Genomic DNA, 16968 nt, shown 5'->3' on the forward strand with positions numbered 1-16968 from the left:
GTTTATTTTAAGAAAGCAAACCAAAGCAAGCTTGGGGACGTTGCAGAATGCTCCATGGCATGTCATTTTCCTCTCAAGAGCAAGCGAGCGTGCGTCTCTGCCTGCCCGCCGGACAATTCCGACGTCAGTGGCTGCGAAAATTCTTCCAAGTTGAGAGTGACAAGTACCAAATTACCCCCACAAGTCGAGCGTTCAAGGACGAATCAGAAGAACAATCCAGCAGTAACCACAGAATTGAATTCGTGATGAACATGCACAGATCAGATGCGAGTAGAGTAGGTAAATCTCGTAGAATTGAAGCAGGGAAACGGATTTCATATGTTTGCAATCGCCTCAGATGCATGCATTTCGGCTTAATTTCGATCAAATTAAACGGATTTCCATTCTTGATTATAACGGATAGCTGGATCGGACGTTCGTCGTGGATATAATTTAAATCGCGTTCCAATTCATTCATTCTAGGTTCCCGTTCATTCATTTTCTGCATCAGCAGTTGCTTTGCTTATGCTAGTGGTCTGGTGTATCTACAAGAATATTCTGCTCCATCAGCAGTTGCTTCCCTTTCGTTCCAGGTCACCCAGTCAAAAAGATCCGCACTTCATATGTGTGCGTGCAGCCATATATGCATGCTCCATCCATCACATGCTATACGATCAGCGAGGCCAGCGCCTGCAGCTCGAAGCCGCCGCCGGCGTAGATCTGCCGCAGCGCGATGGCGCGCTGCGCGGCGGCGAGGCGGCGTCCCAGGGCGCCGGCCTCGGCGCGCAGCCGGGCGTTGGTGAGCCGGACCAGCGCGGCGCGGGCCTGGACGCCGCGGAGGCGCGCGGCGAGCTCGCTGTTGCCGGCCCGGAGCCTGCCGGCGCGCGCGCGGAGCTCCTCCAGGTGCCGCTGCTTGCGGGCGCGGGACCGCCGCGCCGACTCCCGGTTCGAGATCTTGCGCCGGAGCCGGCGCTCGGCCGCCTCGTCGCCGGCAGCCGCGGCCGACGCCGACGTCTCCTCCTCCGGCCGCGTGGCTGCCATCGTCGTCGTCGTCGTCGTCGTCGTCGTCACGTCCAGGGGCTCGTCGGGTACGAGGCCGAAGCCGATGTCGGCGAGGAAGGCCTCGAGGGCGGGATCAGAGAGCGGAGGGAGCTGGGGGGTCATGGCAGCAGAGTGCTGTTGCTGACTACTGATTGGGCAGGGACAGAATGGTAATTAGCAGCGTATCAGAGGGGCTCGAGTGGCGAGAGAGGGAAAAGGGAGGGAACAAGTGTAGGAAGCCTCAATTTATAGGCAGATTCAGGGGGGGACTGCCCGAGTGCTAGGTGGGCCCATCTCCCTAGTGGTCCTGACGTGGCAGCTTTCTTCTTCTTTTCTTTTCTTTTCTTTTTTTTTCCTGTAAAAAGTTTGCATTGACAGGTTCACTGTCGTGGCATAGTATAACTTTGCGGCATGAGTGTGCTCAAAACCCGCGGGAAGTTAAGGTTCTTTTTTCGTTAAGAATAAAAATAAATTTGGGGTCAAACAAAACAGCTAGCTTTTTTTTTTCGAAACACTAAACTTCTAGTCAAGACTCAAAGACATGCACGAGATGGATTTCATGGTGAAGAAAGAAGAGGTTTCACAAGTTTTTGAGTCACCTGCAGGTCAAATTCGAATTGAGGTTTGGTTTCGGAATTCTAAAGGAAGAGCGGCATATCGTCGCAATATATGCTTTTTCCACAGAGGTTATCCCCGGCCCCAAATTAAAGTTCACTTTTGGTGCAACAAGATCTTGCTACGAAACAATTAAAAGCTGACGAGAAATAAACAAACCTTGTTGGTGAAGAAGAAGGTGAAAGCTTGGGTTGGTACTCTACAGGTACGTAAGAGAGACGAATGATTTGGTGGCAAAGTAAAGCAAAGCTTTGGAAAACATTTGAGGGCCGGGCAAGGTGGTGGTGATGGAGAGCGACGTGCATGCCATGGGTTGGTTGGATGCATCTCGCATGCCCAAGGAAGAACTAGCAGCTACCTTGCTCACCCCGATCGAGAGGAGAAGGCTCTCTAAACCTTAGTCACTAAGGAAGATCAAGAGAACTTCTCATCAATTTACTTGGCCCATATATTTTTTTTAAAAGAAAAGGTTGACACTTTGTTCGGAGCTAACTTTTGTTGGAAACTAGGATTTAGTTGAAGATAGCAAAACAGACATATAGTTCCATGGTGAAAAAAAAAGTTGCTAAATTGTGTTCTTTTTATAAAATTATTAAACATGCAGTTTCGCCATGGTTAGACCAATTATTCCCTTGTTTTTCTTTTGCAAAAAAAGGAACTGCTAATAGAAAACTTAAAAAGTAACGTATAGATGATTCTAGATACAAATTAATCACCACACTTAATATCGATATGCCGGTTTTATATTCTAGTCTTTTCCACAGGCAGACAGGCAAGCATGCAGTTTAATTTGTGGAATATATAGTATGTAGCCTGGCAAGATAGTAAAAATTAAAGCTAGTAAGCTTGCACAGTGATTAGTGACGGAGATCGAGCTGCAAACCTTTTTAGATATTTAAGCAACGCAAGCCGAGTGCAGCTAGCCTAGCGTGTATCGACCAGTCCTTTAGTTTCAGGTATAGATTAGGCCGCTGAAAGCTACAGGTAGTAGGTTACATATTATTCAAAGACGCAGACGCGGACACACACGACGGTATATATTCTGCTTGCATTAGACACGCAACTAACATTCAGTAGAAATATCTGCTCCCTCAGGAATAATGTGCTCAGCCACTAGAAGAGCATATAGCATATAGCAAATGTCATCAATTAAGTCACTATCCATGATCTGAGGATTAACAATGCATACTAGCTCGATCCCTCGATCGAAATGGAATATGCTCATCTGTGTGTTGCTTAGTTAGCATCGCAAGTAAGTAATCTTTCCATTTAGTTATTCATTAATTTGATGCTCGACATCTATCGGAGAAAAACTATAGGCCACAGATAATAACTTCATACTATGTGAACAGCTCTGAACGTGAAGCAGCTAGCTGCTGCGGCTGTTTGCATGAGGCAGAACAAATCCTTGAGACAGAAGGAAACTAACGGCCTTGCTTGCCCTGCATCTGGAAACAAGCTAAGGTAGCTAGCCCTAATCTAGTCTACCAAATGCATGCACGTCCTAAAAGCAACGCTGGCGAATCACTGTTCACCACACGCTACACACTAGATCCGCTGTCTGAAAGTTCCAGCAAGTGGTGGGCAAACTGGACACCACCCGGCATGCAGAATTGAAAGAGCTCCAGGATTCCTCAATAATTGCAGCCACATACTGCATGATTAACGGTAGTTTAATCGGTTATTGTTAGATGCAGGAATTAATTGGCTCTGAAACATAGGGCATGTTCGCTTCAACTTATTCAGTCGGCTTATCAGCCACCAAACAGTATTTTTCTCTCACAACAAATCAGCCGTTTCAGCTTTTCAGACAGCTTATAAGCTGAAGCGAACAGGCCCATACTCCCTCCGTAGCGGTAAAGAAAGTCGTTTAGGACAGCATTTAGCATACCAAGGAATGATTAATTAGGGTAGAGTTTTCCCCATCTACTCCTATTAAATATGGTTGCGGGTGCATTCCATGCAAGAAAATTCCCCAGCTCAATTGGTTATAACAGCGAAGCGTGAGTCTTGAGGAGCGGAGGCTGCATAGCGCGCTTTTTTCCCTGCTACGATCGTTTCTGGTGCGTTTTTATCTCCGTTGTTTGAGTTACAGCATGCCTATTTAAGCGGTTTCTTTCCATCTACCGTGCTCCACCTTTTCTCTTCCCACCCCTTCTCTTTCCATCTATGGTGCAATGGCTCAATTTTTTCCCTAGCTTTGATCTGAATGTTCCTATAGAAGAAGATGACAACGACAATCTTGCAATGACAACGGTTGTTCCAAATGGACACTCTATTTACTCGATCCAAGTTGAACAATACAACAGAGAAGCATAAGGAAGTTCTCCTATCTGATCATTAGAAAATTATCTATTGCGATATCACCAGAAACTGCGGTTTCATTACCTGAATCCCTGATCACCAATCCAACCTAGTCCCTGCGTGCGATCGGCTATCAGTTCTTCGCTTCTTCGTGCTGAACCAACGTATTCCCTGAGGACTTGTGGTGATCAATTACTAGTTCTTCGTGTTAAGGATGTTGGCCCTCATGGCCTCCAGCTCCGCCATGTTCTCGATGGCGCCAGAGAAAGACGGCTCCGGGATTGGCTCCTCCACCATTTGCGACAGCCTCATAAGGCTCCTGGTGGCCAGCAACGCGGGCGCATCCATCGTCTCGGTGGCCCTCCAGTACAGGCACTCCGCCGCGCGGGCGGCCTGCGCCTTCAGCTCATCGGAGCGCGATGGGCCCAGTAGGCAATGCGCCACGATCCGCACCACCGGCTGGAAGAGCTCCCACGGCAGCGGCACACGCCGCCATTTCTCCGCGCCGGTGACGGCGTCTGTGGCCGGCGGGAGACGCGGCTTGTCGTCGTCGTCCGCCTTGTTGTGCGTCCCCGCCCAGGCGACGCAGAACTCGCAGAAGTCCATCTTGGAGGAGAGCGGCATGCGTGAGAGCTTGCCATGGTAAAGCTCGAGGACGGCACCGACAATACGGGCGCGCCGCGTGGCGCGCATGGTGCCGTGCGGCTCGAGCGGCGGGGAGAGCACCGCGACGTCGAGCTCGGCGGGCTTGGCCTTGGGCGGCACCTTGGCGTCGTGGTATGGGCTCGGGTTCGCTAGGTTCGGGAGCGACACGGTCTCGGCCTCGCCGGCGCCGCCGCGCTGCGCCACGGCGTGCGCGTATAGCGCGAGGAGCACGGCCTCGAACCCGGCCAGCGGCTTCCGGGACACGGCGCGGCACATGTACACCCCCGCCAGCGTGGGCACGAAGCGCAGCACCGCGAGCTGGAGCTCGGGGACGTTGGCGCGGAACGCGTCGTAGAGCCAGCGGCAGAGGGTGTCGTTCCCGGCGCCCGACCCAGCCCCGCGGAGGCGCCCCGTCACGGCGCTCGCGACGTCGGGGTCGTTGAGGAGCGTATCGGCGGGGTCGTCGGCCGTGGCGATGGAGCCCGGGAGCGCGCCGCCAAGGATGCCCGCTAGGGCATCCAGGGCGTCCTTTGCGCTGTGGATGGGCTGCGGCGGCACGTCGTTCGGCATCGTCGATACGCGGCGTTGCGGAGAGGAGGGAGGCGAGGACGAGGAGGGTGTCGCAGTCGCGTGTGGTGTGGCCTCAGAGACGTACGGGAAGGCTAGGCGAAGAGATCGAAGGGATACGAGGATTGAGCGGGCGCGCGCGGTTTCAGCTTTGACCCGGCATGCTCGTCACGAGAGCGAACGAAGGACGAGCGTTTGGCCACAGGCCCACAGCATGCATGCTATGTTGGGAAGAAGGATTGCATTGCAAATGAGGGGAAACTCTTTTCCGACCGTGCATTATTTAGCCGTCCAGCATGCACGGCCTAATCTTCATCTGATGTAATACGGTAGGCAGGCGCTACCTCCTGTATTGCTAGTTTGTTATGTTTACGTAAAATCTAGACTTTAGGCTTCTGCATTGAATAACACGAAGGATTTAGAAGATTTGATTAACTCCGGTGCAAGCTCCAAATCGGCTCGCGAGTGGTGCAAGGCGTGCCAGTCAATTTGACCTGAAAATTGACAAGGTAAACATTAAATTTCTGAGCCGATCGTCAGGAAGCCTTTCGAATTCATGGGTAGGTATTCTTAGAATAAACATCACAATGGACAGATTATTCAATGTAATCATGCGGTGTAAATAAATAAAGTATTAATGGCATGTGCCATCAGCTATACTCCGTATTACATGCCATTGGCTATACTCCGTATTAAGGAGTATTATGTCGTTAGTTAAGCGTGCGGCTGTCGGACAGATGGCACGCATGCGTGGCTTGTGGCTGCTACTTGCTCTGCTAGCTGCAAAGCCTGCATTGGATCAATGGATCATGGGGTGCACGACGACGCATCTATCTATCAGTGACAGATAGATGAGATCTAGCGATCCAGCGAGCTGGGCGGCCACATGGTGCATGTGCCCCAGGATTTCGATCGGGGATAAAGCGGAGCCTTTTTTCAGCTGCAGGGAATCTAGCAAGGAAAATCCCACTTCTGTTGGGCAGGGAGGATGAACTGAGGACGACGCCGGGCCAGGTGTCCAGACAGGAGCTTGCAGTTGCGAGCACTGTTATGTATTGTCATATCTGTTCTTTCGCTCCTCTCGCATCGCATTTAGTATTTTTTTTTCAACACAGAAACAAATAATAGAGTGGTAGCTGCTGTTTGATTGAAGGAGATAATGGATGGATGCATGAATCTATGCATGTAACTGTACTCTTTCCTGAATATATAGGTTCAGAGGCTGTAGCTTTTGCCATCTTTATATTATTATTAGGACTGTAATAAGTCCGAAAGTGCATGCAGAAAGACTATACATAGTCTATAGGCAATGATCGAGCTTTGGTGGCGAGATTAATCGGGATCATGTAGGCGGCTTCCTACTGGTTCTCCACAACCACAAAGCTAATTAGGAAGATGGTAAGGATGGAAAAGCAAGGGTCAAAGGAAACAGTGAAAAATTAACTACGACACAAGTCACATGGAGGGAGCTAGCTTAAGCTAGTCCTTGTTAATCAGTACAAATTAAATGATGGGCTAAGCGATCGCAAGGGAGTACTTTCATCAGAACCAAACCCTATGTTTATATATAATGCAATCATGCATGCATGTGGCCAGCATGTATGGCACATTACTAGGTGCGACACGAAACTGCATTTGGTAATTCAATATGTACCATTTTCACCACATATTAGCCGTTATTTGTTTTCTTCTGGTCCTAGAAAAAGATTGTACCTTTTTCGGAAAAAGAAAAAGAAAAAGATTGTACCTAGTAGCTAATATAGATGCTTGTGGCAACAAAATCGTTGCATGGTTTTAGTTTCCTTGTTGAGAAAACGTTTTATTTTTGCCGCTGAGAGATGAACAAAAGTGGCCTTATTCCTTTGCTAAGTTACTAATTGGATGTGGCTTGGGCCGTCATGCATTACGGATTTACGGCCCAGATCTGAGGTATGTAGTCTATTTTATTTAGTCTTGCCTTTTCCCCTCAAAAAGAATTAGTCTTACTTTTATTTTGGTTCCTTCCATTTGCTACAAAAACAGAAAAAAAGGAGTTGTCGGGGAATACGTACGTCGCGGCGAAGCATTCATTACCAAGGAAGCTATCGTATCTGTTAATGCGCTGAGAATCGAACCATGCATTATGCAGAAAAGCATAAGCTTATTAAAGTAGCAAAACATGGGAATGTCGCCGTGTGGCGAATATTTCTGATCACCACCGGTCTGGATTTATGTAACCATGCGGCGAATATCAGTGAGCACATATACACCATCAACTTATAAATTCTCTGTTCTAAATCGTACTTCACTTTTATTTATCCTAAATCAAACTTCTCTAACTTTAACTATTTTTTAAAAAATAAAACTAATGTTACTATGTATCTCGATAGTGAACTATTTGGTACAGTAGATGTTTATATATCTTTTTCTAAAAACTTAATCAAAGTTAGAAAAAAAATTAATTTATTAAAAAAAAATAAAATGATGCTGTATGTTTCCATGTCGACCACCATTTCATTTGGGTTAGCTGTGGAGGTGGCAGTACATACTCTGTTCCCTACGTACGTCACGATGGATGGATCGGATGAATCAATATTCAGTATTGTTTGAGTCAAGGTCAAGAACAAATGTACAAAACATCGATGCATGATCGATCCTGTGCAACGAACTGCATGTATATATGCTATAAATATGTCTGACTCATTAACACAATATCCATGCACGATGGTACAGAACAAAATAGCCGCTACTGGTACGGTGTCTATCTCAACAACGGAGAAATGGAAGTATGGAACAAAGAGCTAATGATCAGTTGACAGTCCTAGTGCTGTTGGCGTCGCAGCACCCGAGTCCTCCGCGCCGCTGCTTGTTGCCGCCTTTCCCGGCCGACGACGACGCCCTCCTCCAGCCGCGCGGCACCTCGGCGGCGGCGGCGGCGGCGGCCGTGTCGTCGTCTCCCGATGCGGCGCCGCCGCTGTAGCGGCCGTGGCGCATGAGGGGCGCGGCCTCCGCGGCGTCGACCATCCTGAAGGAGTCGTCGTGCTTGGTGCGGACCTCCACGCAGGAGCACCGGTCCAGGGACGCGAAGAAGGCGCCCCGGATGCCGCCGCCCACCACCTCCGCTGCGCGGCACAGCGGCCGGCCGCACCCGGCTGCTGCTGCTGGCCCGGTGGCGTGGGCGCCTGCCGGTGGCGCCGGGAGCCCGCGAGCGCGGCGCTCGCCGCCGCGGCGGAAGGCGAAAGGGACGCAGCGCGGCGAGGAGGAGGAGGAGGAGGAGGTGAGGGTTGCCATGATCGTTGTCTGCTGCTGCGTGAGGAGGTGAGGAGGAGGAGGCGAAAGGGACGCACTGGCCGATCAATGGAGTTTGCTGTCGATCAGACGATCACTTGCTGGTTGCTGCTTAAAAAGAGAGGATAGGGAACGGAACGAATCGGCAAAGAGGACGCACATTAGTGTCGACGCGATTACTTTTTTTCTTTCTTTGCTGGCGCTGCGTCGTTTCCGATCCTGCCCTTGGGCAATTGTTACACTACTACTCTCTCGCTCTCTCCTTCTCCTATGGGCCATGGGCTTCATGTTAATCTGTCGGAGCCGGAAAAAAGGCCTGCCCCGCTCTGAAGAAGATAGATGAGATGATGATAGATGGGTGCGGTCCGATTTGGGCCGATGGAGCCCAAACCAACGTGAGAGGTCTCAAAAAGGAAAAAGGAAGAAAGGAAAAGAAAAGAAAAGGAAATGTCTTTTTCTTTAAACCATTGAATTGAATGTGTGTGTATACGATGGATAGGTGAGCTGACAATTGCAGCACCCATTTACATGAATACATGAACCTTGAAGTCGACGATGTGTAAATTGCAACAGGTATTTTCGGGTAAAGGTCACATCAAACGGCTGCCAATGTCTGGCTAATATGCTGTGGTTTGTACTAGTACGTGTGTGTGGCCAAGTCAGTCGACCTATTGCTGCCAATTAGTTGGCTTGTGTGGTTCGTCCAATACTATGATGCATGCATGATGGCCAATTGGCAACCAAGCTGGCTTGCAGCATCAGCAGGACTCAGCAGCAATAATTCCTGGTTTACTTTACACTATTACTACTGTTGTTCATTCCTCCGTTGTGGCATGCACACTCGACTGCATATGCTGTCGGTAACTTTGACTTTGCTCAAGAACAAGCAACTGGCATCCATCGAAAATGGAGAAACGCAGAGCTTCCACCATCGCATGCGTGCATGCCAGTTGCAGTAGCACGTTCAGGTGAGAACCCTGATGGAGCTAGCTCTGACCACCGATCCATTCATCCAGCATATATCCTATTGCCAAAAGTTGCAAAAGTCTCCCCCGTCGATTCAATTGGGCCGGCCCGGTGGAATCAACGAATAAAGGAGGAAAAGTCCTTGTATGTAGCTCATGAGCAAGGGCCACCTCATCCTCATCCCTTGCCGATCATCGCCGGCATGCATGGCCCTTGCACTGCACTGCTGCTGCTATAGCTTTCTACACCCAGCTGACAGCTCTGCGTAACTAACCACAGTGTCGCCATCGCGTCATGCCGCGTCGGCATATATAGCTAGCTTAGCTAGAGAAACCCATCGCCACTCCACAGATCACAAGTTCTAGTACTCCTACTACTAGCTTAGCATACGCGCCACAGAGAGCTAGCAGACAGCCATGGCCGCGCACCACCGCAGCGCGCGCGCACTGCTCCTCCCCGTCCTCCTCCTGCTCCTGGCCGCCGCCGTCTTCGCCGCGCGCGACCTCGACGGCGCCAACCCGCTCCCGGCGCCGACCGACGGAAACAAGCCCGAGCCTGCACCTTATTACGGCGGCGCCATCCCTGGCGGCATCCCGCCCGGAGCCTTCTACTACGGTGGAGGCCCGGGCAACGGAGGCGGGATCTACCGTGGCGGCCCGGGCAACGGCGGCGGCTACGGAGGCTACCCAGGCGGTGGCGGGTTCGGCGGAGGGTGGGGCGCGGGGTACGGCGGCCCCGGCGGCGGGTACGCGCACGGCGGCGTGGACGTGCCGACGGTGGTGTGCCAGGAGAAGGGACCCTGCTACGGCAAGAAGGTGGCGTGCCCCAAGAGGTGCTTCTGGTCCTACAGCCGCTCCGGCAACGGATACGGCGCCGGCGGCGGCGGAGGGTCCTGCACCGTCGACTGCAAGGACAAGTGCACCGCCACCTGCTGATTTCCTCATCGATCGTATCATGGATGGCCAGAGGCATTGTAGTACGTACGATGGAGATAGCTGCTGGAGTGCTAGATGATCTATATATCTGTGGCATGTATGACGATCAATATATAGTATAATGCTCCTAAATAATTGCAAATGTTGTGCGTGCAGTGTCCTTTATCTACTACTATGTTCTAATGTCCCTGTAATCGGCGAGCTCTCAGAGCCTCATGTTACTGTAGCTCCTTTACTGTCGCAGCCAGATGGGCCCCCTATCGGAAGTACTCCCTCCGTCCCACTGTACTTTTAGAATTTGAAGTCCTAGCATTGATGGCAAATGACAATACTACAAGGTAAGGGATGGCAGTAATCATTGCAGCAGTATATAGTTTGAAAAACAAATTGGAAAGGCCCACGTTTACAATCTGGAATGTCAAAAATCATACCATCTAGAACGGTTATACTCAGGAAAGTGGCGTCAGATTCAAAATTGAAGTTGTTGATGTGATGGTAGAAGTACCCCCGCTATATAAGCACATCACAAGCTCCAGCAACCAAATAAGAGACATCCACTCCATCCTGGCGTCCTACAATCCACTTCATCATCAACCATGGTCATTGATCTAAACACAGTACCAGATAAAGGAGATAGACATCTCTTACCTGATCTAAATGAAGAACCACCAAGTGTCTTACCTGATCTAAATGAAGAACCACTAGATGAGCAAGAAGATGAATCCATGTCCTGGAAGATGAAGTCCATGGTCTCGAAGAAGCTATCTCAATGTTGATGCTTTTGAGCTACAACAACCAAATGAAGGTAATGGGTTATTTTAATTATATCAAGATAATGCATCAAGAAGATGCAGGAAAGACCATTTGGATCCAGCAAGATAATGCCCCTTCTCACGTGCTAGTGCATGATGAACAATTTGCTACTGCTGTAGCACAGACAGGGCTGGACATACAGATCATCAACCAACCTCCAAATTCCCCAGATATGAATGCACTAGACCTAGAATTTTTTACTTCTCTTCAATCATTAGCCTATGGTACAATCTCTAGGAACATGGATGAGCTGATTGAGAATTTAAAAAAAAATTGATTAATACAACCCATCTACTTTGAACAGGGTATTCCTAGCACTACAATGAGGTGATGAAAGATGGTGGCGAAAACAGATACAGGATTCCTCACATGAACAAAGATGGGCTCGAGGCACTAGGAACGTTGCCTAAAAGTCTTAGTGTTGACCGCCAGCTATATGAAAATGTGATGGAGTCTTTAAGAAACTAATTGTATTGATAATGTTGTATAAAACACTACTCATGCATATAACACGAGTACTTTTGTAATTAAGGATTAGGCACAACATGTAATTAAGCCACTAATTGTATTGCTTCTGCTATATAAACCTCCGCTTTTGTAATTGCAGCATAGGGCGTCCCCCTATTTCATTTTATAATTATGCCATAACATTCCAAATTTATAAACCATAAACCAAGAGCATGATTAATGGTTCCACTTAAGGCACATATAAATATAGACATTAATTAGCACACATAAACAAGACGACATACACAATTTATATTTGAGGATCACATAACAGTTCCACTAACACATATAAACATAGACATTCATTAGCAAATATACACATTAACTTGCACATATGAGAACTGTTGGCGCTAAAAGTCAGCCGATTGACCCTCAGTGTCGGACACACGACCCGGGAGAATCTATTAGCTCCTGTTCGGGTGATCGCCCTGGTGCGGTTCGCGCAGCGTGCCAGTCAATCTGATCTGTTGATTGACAAGGAGAGAAACGTGTCAAATTTCAGGGGTTTCGATCGGCTAAGATTCCGATCTGTCTCGAAAAGCGTATCAGCGAATCGGCCGATTTGCTATGAAGATGACCAGCTATAGAACAGCCGATAATTACGCAGCGATTGTAAAGAAACTACTAGAGCAGACTAAACAACGCTACGAAGCAACACTTGAAATAGATCTAATCGGCTGTATAATGATATACACGAATAATGACAATAAAGCCGATAGTTCAAATCTCAAGCTGGATAACTGGTGATAAAATTAGAACAATAGATGAAACCTATAATTCTAGTAGATATTGATAACTGGTGAATAAATCTAAACGAAACGACAGCGGTGCGCCTAAAGTTAAAGTTTAGATATCACTCGATAGACGGAACTTACAGAATCGACTGGAGATCGTGTCGATGCAGCCCTGCCAACTCGTACGAACTCGTGAAAGAAAAAGAAGTATTGGCGAAGTCGCCAACTTGAAAGTAAAGTACGAGGAAAAAGTAGATTGTTGTATTGATTGATGTGTTGTTTACAAATCTCTAAAGATGGCTATTTATAGCCTGTTACAACTGATTTCCTAACCGGCGGACAGAGGCGGGAGCGGCGGGCCAGGGCGGGAGCGGCGGTGGGACAGGAGCGGCGGGCGGGAGCGGCGGGCGGAGGCGGGAGCGGCGGGGCGGGGCGGGAGCGGCGGACGAAGGCCGGCGGCGGCGGCGGCGGGGCGGGAGCGGCGGGCCGGCGCGGAGGAAGCGGATCTAGCGACGGGGGAGGGGAGAGAGAGAGGAGTAGAGTGCATTAAATGAGGGCAGGAGGTGTAAAGTGCACATTTTAGTCCCCATAAGCAACTCTTGTGTTGCTTATGTGCTAAAAATAAGCAGCCCGATAAGCAACTCAATAAGCAAGGATGATTGGTTTCATAAGCAAATAAGTTGCTTATTTTAAGTTGCTTATGCATAAGCAACTCAAACCAAATAGGCCCAAATGCATATAGTTGTTGAATGACTGCCACAGTTGCCTCCAACGTTATGACAACAAACACATACATGATTTAAACATACAATATAATTGCAGCATATGTAATTCAATAATTCATTAATAAACAGAACAGCACCTTTTAATCCCAAGCAACTTGGATAGGCTAGAGATGAGACCCAACATGAGCCACCAACAAAAAGGAAAAACTTAACAGTCCAAGCTGAAGGTATGAAAGTTCGGAAGGTACCTTCAGCCTTAATTTCTGATCTCTGTATCTGTTGTCTTCAATTGAGCCATCAAAATCCGAAATCTCTTTACTTTCAACAATGAAAGCAAGAACATACTTCTTGCGATCCTTCCTATGACGAGCAATCCAAATATCATCTCCCACAGGTAACTTTCTAACCTAGATGACAAGGTTGAAACTGAGAAATCAACGACACTTTCTCTAGCACATTACACAAACAGATCAGTCAAGCATTACACGTCAACCTTTTTTATGTTGGAAAAGGAAAAAAATACAACATTCATAACAAAATCAAAATCCAATGAGTTGCAAAATTGTCCAGGATGCGACATTAGACACTGATGCCACCTACCACATTGACACAAGGAACAAACGCCGTAGGCTGAAGCATGAGAGCAATTGGGACAGACAAAAACTGAACCAAGTCATCTTATTATTTCTACAAATTTTTTCTTTATTTTATGCCATTTGCCTTTTTCATTTCTCATTTTAATCAAATTCTATTTTTTTCAGAGTTTTTGTTAATTGTCAAAGATCATTGAAACTGATGAAACTAGGATTCCAATGGCATGTTTTTGAAACAAACTATGTAGTAGATGAATAAATGTAGGGGAAGGACAACGAGTAGTGGCAAACAACAGTTTAATGTCATATATGAGATATCCTTAATTAGTAGAACTATATCCCTACTTTCATGTCTATGGCAGAGATAAAGTAGGATGATGATGAAGATTGTGTATAACTCTGATTCCTACTAACCTCGACAGGTACGTGGATCTAGGATCGAATGATATCAGCAATTTGTGAACAAGACCTGCATAAAATGGTGACAAACATGAGAACCAAATCCCATGCATCGAATAAAACTCCAATAACAAGACATTCAAAAGTTATTGCAGTCATAATAGTATTGTCATATCCGGCCGCTTAGGGATAAAGATTATCGAAAAAGGGAATAACATTACAGTTTTTTACCTAATAATCTATGAACCTATGGGATTCAAGTAACATATTAGAGTTGTTAAAAATAGTAGGGTTAATCACACCGGCCATACCAACCTTGCCGTGATGATTTGAATAGATTTTGAAAAATGTGCTGCAAATGGCCACTTTTCTTTTAGTATTGTGCATTGGTTGAGATATCCCAACTAAATATCTAAGATAACTGCAAGTCTACAACAGTAGATACAAAATTTCTTTGCGAGCGGGATATGATGATACAAACCTGAATTTTTCACGATTATCCAATATGAACACAACTTCATAAGCTTCAAGAAATTTTTCATTGGATTGACGAGGTGGCGTAGCTAGTTTTTACAAGAAATCTTTTGCAATCAGATCACGGAACGTGTTTGCATTTTCCACTACAAAGAGCAACAACGCCATTCAGCAGGAAAGTTGCTTGTGCAAAAGGCCTTGTTGCTCACAGCGGGATGGGCCGTGTTGCATTCGGGGCTTTCGGTTGGTGGGCTGGCCAGCCATTTGGGCTGTTTGATTTCGTGCAAAGATTCTGTTGCCTGCGGCCCATGGCAGTCCTCTCTCCCCACCACCCACCATTCATCTACCCTCGCGTTTATCTCTCTCTTCCCCTTCCTGGCGGCGACGGCTGGGCGAGCGGCGCCGCCCTTCGCCGCCGACGAGCATCCACCAGGTAATCCCTTCCCTTCCACTCCCGCTGCGCGAAACCGACCACCGCAAACCCTGCCCTAAACTATTTGCATTCGGATCTGACCCAATCACATGCAGTACTACACCCACTAATTCGATTTATCTGTTCAGTGGCCTGAAATCCTCTGCATCCTCGGCAGGTACTCTTTTCTATCTACCATGTGCTGGGAAATGAGGCCGCAGCTCGGGACTACGCGGCGCGCCATCTGGAGAACCTGGCCCGTCCTATGCTCACACCACAAGCTGCCCACATCTTCCCACTCCGCAAAGAAGGTCTCCATGGCAACCGCCTCTCTGCCGCCAGCCGAGAAGAAGAGGACGAAGAAGAAGGACACGGTCATTGTCATCTCAGGCCCGACCGGCGCCGGGAAGAGCAGGCTCGCGCTGGAGGTGGCCAAGAGGCTCGGAGGGGAGATCATCAGCGCCGACTCCGTGCAAGTCTACCGCGGCCTCGACATCGGTTCCGCCAAGCCGTCCGCGGCGGAGATGGACGCGGTGCCGCATCACTTGATCGACATACTGGACACGACCGACGATTACTCGGCTGGGTCCTTCTTCCGGGATGCCCGCAGAGCGACGCAGGATGTTCTTGACAGAGGCCGGGTGCCTGTTGTTGCTGGAGGGACTGGGCTCTACCTGCGGTGGTACATGTACGGCAAGCCAGATGTCCCGCAATCGTCCATGGGCATCACTTCAGCTGTGTATTCTGAGCTCGTCAGTTTCCGGGAGAGCGGACAGTGGGAGGAAGCGGTGGAGCTAGTGGCCCGGGCTGGTGATCCCAAAGTTTTGGACTTGTCCGTGAATAACTGGAAAAGGTTGAGCCGCAGGCTTGAGATTATCAGGTCATCAGGCTCCCCTCCGTCTGCCTTTGCCTTGCCATACAATTCATTTCATGAGCAGCATGACCCCGAGCTAACCGAGTCCTCCGCTGACGGAAACTGTGAAGCCACGAAGCTGGATTATGACTTCTTTTGTATATTCCTTGCGAGTCCACGCATCGAACTGTACAGGGCACTTGATTTGAGGTGTGAAGAAATGCTGGCTGACACAGGAGGTTTGCTTTCAGAAGCATCATGGCTGCTTGATATCGGTCTGCATCCGAATATGAACTCTGCAACTCGGGCCATTGGTTACAAGCAAGCCATGGAGTACTTGCTGCACTGTAGGCAGAATGGAGGTGAAAGCACCCCGCAAGAGTTCCTCAAGTTTCTTGCCAAGTTTCAGAGTACGTCTAGGAACTTCGCAAAGAGGCAGCTAACCTGGTTCCGCAATGAGAGGATCTACCAGTGGGTCGATGCTTCACAACCCTTCGAGCCAGTTGTTCAATTTATTTGTAATGCTTACCATGACCCTGATGCAAGGGTGGTTCCTGAATCACTTGAAATGAAAAGGGAAAGTTGCATACACAAAACCCAGGATCTCAAAACCTATCGCTCAGTGAACAAGGTGTTCCGTGGGGATGATAACTGTTCTCATGTTTTGGATTGGATTAGGAGAACACAGGGGAAATGAGGTCTAGTTCTACTCTCTTGTCATGTTTTTTTCCACCTTGAAAATGTCCTGCTTTTGGGTGCGTTGACCGTTTGGCGGAGGATTTTTTTTAGGGCAATACATAGATAATTCAGGATTTCAGTTTATAGGTTTAAATTTAGTTTTTCATCAGAGTGCAAATGCCTTGGCAAAGTGCCACATTGGAATGAAAAGTCAGGTTGCTTCTTTGGAATCTCCCTCTTTGAACTTTGTAAGGAGCTTGGATGCTATTTTCTGGGGTGCACTGAATTTCGTTATTCCTTTTAGCTGGAATTGAATAGCATACTTTGTGAAATTGAGATGATATGTTTTGAGTACTATCCATTTTATTCCCAATGAACTATACTACTATATGTGCTGACACTTCTGATTTTGCAGTAGTACAGTGCTGCTAGCTGTGCTATCGGCCATGCATTAAGCAATG

The 16968-nt window shown here is 48.2% G+C and overlaps 4 protein-coding genes across 4 annotated transcripts; 2 read left to right on the top strand and 2 right to left on the bottom strand.

Moving 5' to 3' along the window:
• Positions 1 to 4134: 4134 nt before the first annotated feature.
• LOC101779320 lies at positions 4135 to 5154 on the bottom strand. Its single transcript, XM_004963250.1, has one exon. The coding sequence runs from the start codon at positions 5152 to 5154 to the stop codon at positions 4135 to 4137; it is 1020 nt and encodes a 339-aa protein (XP_004963307.1).
• A 2561-nt stretch (positions 5155 to 7715) lies between these two features.
• On the bottom strand, positions 7716 to 8810 carry LOC101779710. The gene has a single exon (XM_004963251.3). It carries the CDS (start codon positions 8419 to 8421, stop codon positions 7939 to 7941), a length of 483 nt encoding a protein of 160 aa, XP_004963308.1. The 5' UTR covers positions 8422 to 8810; the 3' UTR covers positions 7716 to 7938.
• Positions 8811 to 9704: 894 nt separating this feature from the next.
• LOC101780111 (glycine-rich cell wall structural protein-like) lies at positions 9705 to 10527 on the top strand. Its single transcript, XM_004963252.4, has one exon. The coding sequence runs from the start codon at positions 9801 to 9803 to the stop codon at positions 10317 to 10319; it is 519 nt and encodes a 172-aa protein (XP_004963309.1). The 5' UTR covers positions 9705 to 9800; the 3' UTR covers positions 10320 to 10527.
• Positions 10528 to 14884: 4357 nt separating this feature from the next.
• On the top strand, positions 14885 to 16864 carry LOC101780512 (tRNA dimethylallyltransferase 9). The gene is made up of 2 exons (XM_004963253.4): positions 14885 to 14997; positions 15155 to 16864. The coding sequence occupies exon 2, from the start codon at positions 15174 to 15176 to the stop codon at positions 16524 to 16526; it is 1353 nt and encodes a 450-aa protein (XP_004963310.1). The 5' UTR covers positions 14885 to 14997; positions 15155 to 15173; the 3' UTR covers positions 16527 to 16864.
• Positions 16865 to 16968: the final 104 nt, after the last annotated feature.

Source organism: Setaria italica, chromosome III, assembly GCF_000263155.2.
Source record: "Setaria italica strain Yugu1 chromosome III, Setaria_italica_v2.0, whole genome shotgun sequence".
NCBI classification, from domain to species: Eukaryota; Viridiplantae; Streptophyta; class Magnoliopsida; order Poales; family Poaceae; genus Setaria; species Setaria italica.

Excerpts from the sequence above, each read along its gene's own strand:
- LOC101779320 (XM_004963250.1), bottom strand. The coding sequence starts at position 5,154 with ATGCCGAACGACGTGCCGCCGCAGCCCATCCACAGCGCAAAGGACGCC.
- LOC101779710 (XM_004963251.3), bottom strand. The coding sequence starts at position 8,421 with ATGGCAACCCTCACCTCCTCCTCCTCCTCCTCCTCGCCGCGCTGCGTC.
- LOC101780111 (XM_004963252.4), top strand. The coding sequence starts at position 9,801 with ATGGCCGCGCACCACCGCAGCGCGCGCGCACTGCTCCTCCCCGTCCTC.
- LOC101780512 (XM_004963253.4), top strand. The coding sequence starts at position 15,174 with ATGTGCTGGGAAATGAGGCCGCAGCTCGGGACTACGCGGCGCGCCATC.